The 2,117-nt window shown below is 46.6% G+C and overlaps 1 protein-coding gene across 1 annotated transcript; it reads right to left on the reverse strand.

Annotated features, from left to right (window-relative positions):
* Positions 1-94: 94 nt before the first annotated feature.
* Positions 95-1,374, reverse strand: LOC124687673 (mediator of RNA polymerase II transcription subunit 15a-like). Its single transcript, XM_047221433.1, has 2 exons — positions 1,133-1,374; positions 95-395 (listed from the first exon to the last, which is right to left on the reverse strand). The coding sequence occupies exons 1-2, from the start codon at positions 1,240-1,242 to the stop codon at positions 245-247; spliced, it is 261 nt and encodes an 86-aa protein (XP_047077389.1). The 5' UTR covers positions 1,243-1,374; the 3' UTR covers positions 95-244.
* Positions 1,375-2,117: the final 743 nt, after the last annotated feature.

Consider the following 2,117-nt stretch of genomic DNA (forward strand, 5'->3'; position numbering starts at 1 on the left):
TCGACTGAGACCCAGGCACTCCCAATTACTAATAGAGTACTACTGGCTTGCAACCAACAGTTCTGGTGTGATTAGCAGTTTAGCACAATTGAGAAGGTGCTTCAGCTTTTAACATTTGAATCATAATCATACAAAAAAGGTCATCAAAGCTGCAAAACACATGCCTCGAATAGAAACTAAGTGTGAAAAATGCTAAAACAACTGGGATGTGCTCCAAATGGTTTGGGTATGGGTGTTGGCACACTCATGGCCCCAATTCAAGTCCCGGCGTAACAGATGTGCTCCGGATTACCTGGTTGGTCGCTGCGGTATAGATCTCCTCTTCGAACCGCACGGCGTTTCTTTGAAGTTCGTTCAATCCCGTTGGCTTTGATACTGGCGGATGAGTTTCCAATCTGCATGTATAACGCAAAATGTAAATACGCTAGCTAAATGCACGTGCGTTGCTATGGACGGACAAATTAGATGGTTTTTTCAGGCCGTTGTTGTTGTGTTCCATGACACACCATCAACATATATGAACTTTTGGCCAAGACTTTGCTCAAGTAGAATTAAGACCGTTTGCGAGGGACCACTTACTTCCTTGGACAGATTTGGAGTCGGTTGATGAGGAGGATTTTTTTTTTCGAGAATTGATGAGGAGGATTTTGTCTGGTCTCCAAAGAGACATAAAGATTTTGTGTTAAAATTATCTCAGATGTAATGAGACAGGAGATATACTTCGGCAAATTGGGTTTCACTCGCTAATCCGACCTTCGTAAAGATTGGGAATGCATTGCTTCTAACGATTTGTGTGCAGTAAAGTATTTTTTAACACATTGTGTGCAGTAAAGTATGCGGGACCTGAGATGTCTGGTGGAACTTGGGTCTAAGTTTATCAGTAATAGGCTGGACTGGAGACGGAGGAACTAGGAGCTTGTGTGCTAGATCGACAACGAAGCTATATCAGATATGGGTTAGATCGAAGCTATATCAGATCGATCGAGCGACAAAATTGGCCCGAAAACATGCAGTAAATTCCTCGTTTATTTCTACTGTATGTGGGAAACCGGAGGAGGCGGAGGGTCGATCGAATTAGCATGATCAGAGGGGCATGGAAGCAAAGCAAATCAAATCTGTTAAGAGCCCATACATCCTTCTGACGATCCTGTTGCGCGTCTCCGGCTGGAGCTGGGCACGCCAGTCCGGGTCGACGCCGGCGGGGGGGTTGGACCCCTGCATGGGCCGCCAGTCCGTGTCCATGGCACGGATCGGTCTCGAGGGGATGGAGGTGGAAGGTGTGCCTGCGCCCGCCGGCGATGAGGAAGAGAGACGCTCTATGTCTGTGGACTGTGGTTGACTTGACCGAATAACTTGCCTCCGCCTGGGTGCGGTGATGGCCCGTTCAAAGTGGAACTAGTGCAGTTGCATCAAAGAGTAAGAAGTGTGTACTTTTTAAAGATGAAAGCACGACTTTAAATTAACAAAGTCATCAACGATCAAGTACAACGAAAACAACAAGAGAAATAAATAAAAATAAGAAAATGCGGTATCAGCTAGAGATGATACAAGCACATATAGTGCAAAACTGAAGCCTAAAAAAGAGCGGAGCAAGACTCCAAACTACAATATCTACAAGGAAGTTCGAGACTTTAGCTAAACAAAGGCAGATCATCCTAAACCTGCAACCAACGAGACGCCACTCCCTGGAGCTACACCAAACTAAAGTAGCACACTAAGCCTACTAGAGGACCACCAACACCTAGGGAACTGGCTAATGCTATAGTGAGCAGACGAGCCTCCAAAGTTCGAAGGGAAAACTTCACGACAACGCCTCTAGGAAGGGAAACGGCGCTCGTGAGCATCGCCGTTGTCGGCACAGGGGGGGCCGTGCAATGCTTTTGCGTAAGCTTCATCACCCACCCTAAGGAAAGTCTAAGTCTTTGCACCTGCCATCACAACATCCACCAGCTGTTGAGAACCACCGGTGTCCCCCGTGCCATGACACAAGCTCCGACAACTGCCCTAGGCTCGATAGCGGCCGTGCAAACCAGAGGCACACCGTTTATATGAAAGTTTTTATATCTCGAGAGTCTCATCTAACTCTACCGTAGTCTCTTGGTTTGCTTTAAAGAATA

Source organism: Lolium rigidum, chromosome 2 (assembly GCF_022539505.1).
Source record: "Lolium rigidum isolate FL_2022 chromosome 2, APGP_CSIRO_Lrig_0.1, whole genome shotgun sequence".
In the NCBI taxonomy this organism is placed as follows: Eukaryota; Viridiplantae; Streptophyta; class Magnoliopsida; order Poales; family Poaceae; genus Lolium; species Lolium rigidum.

What these genes read in the sequence shown, in the direction of transcription:
- LOC124687673 (XM_047221433.1), bottom strand. Translation starts at nt 1,242, where the DNA reads ATGGACACGGACTGGCGGCCCATGCAGGGGTCCAACCCCCCCGCCGGC. An exon ending in AACAGGATCGTCAGAAGGAT is followed by an intron (nt 396 to 1,132) that starts GTATGGGCTCTT and finishes TTATACATGCAG; the next exon opens with ATTGGAAACTCATCCGCCAG.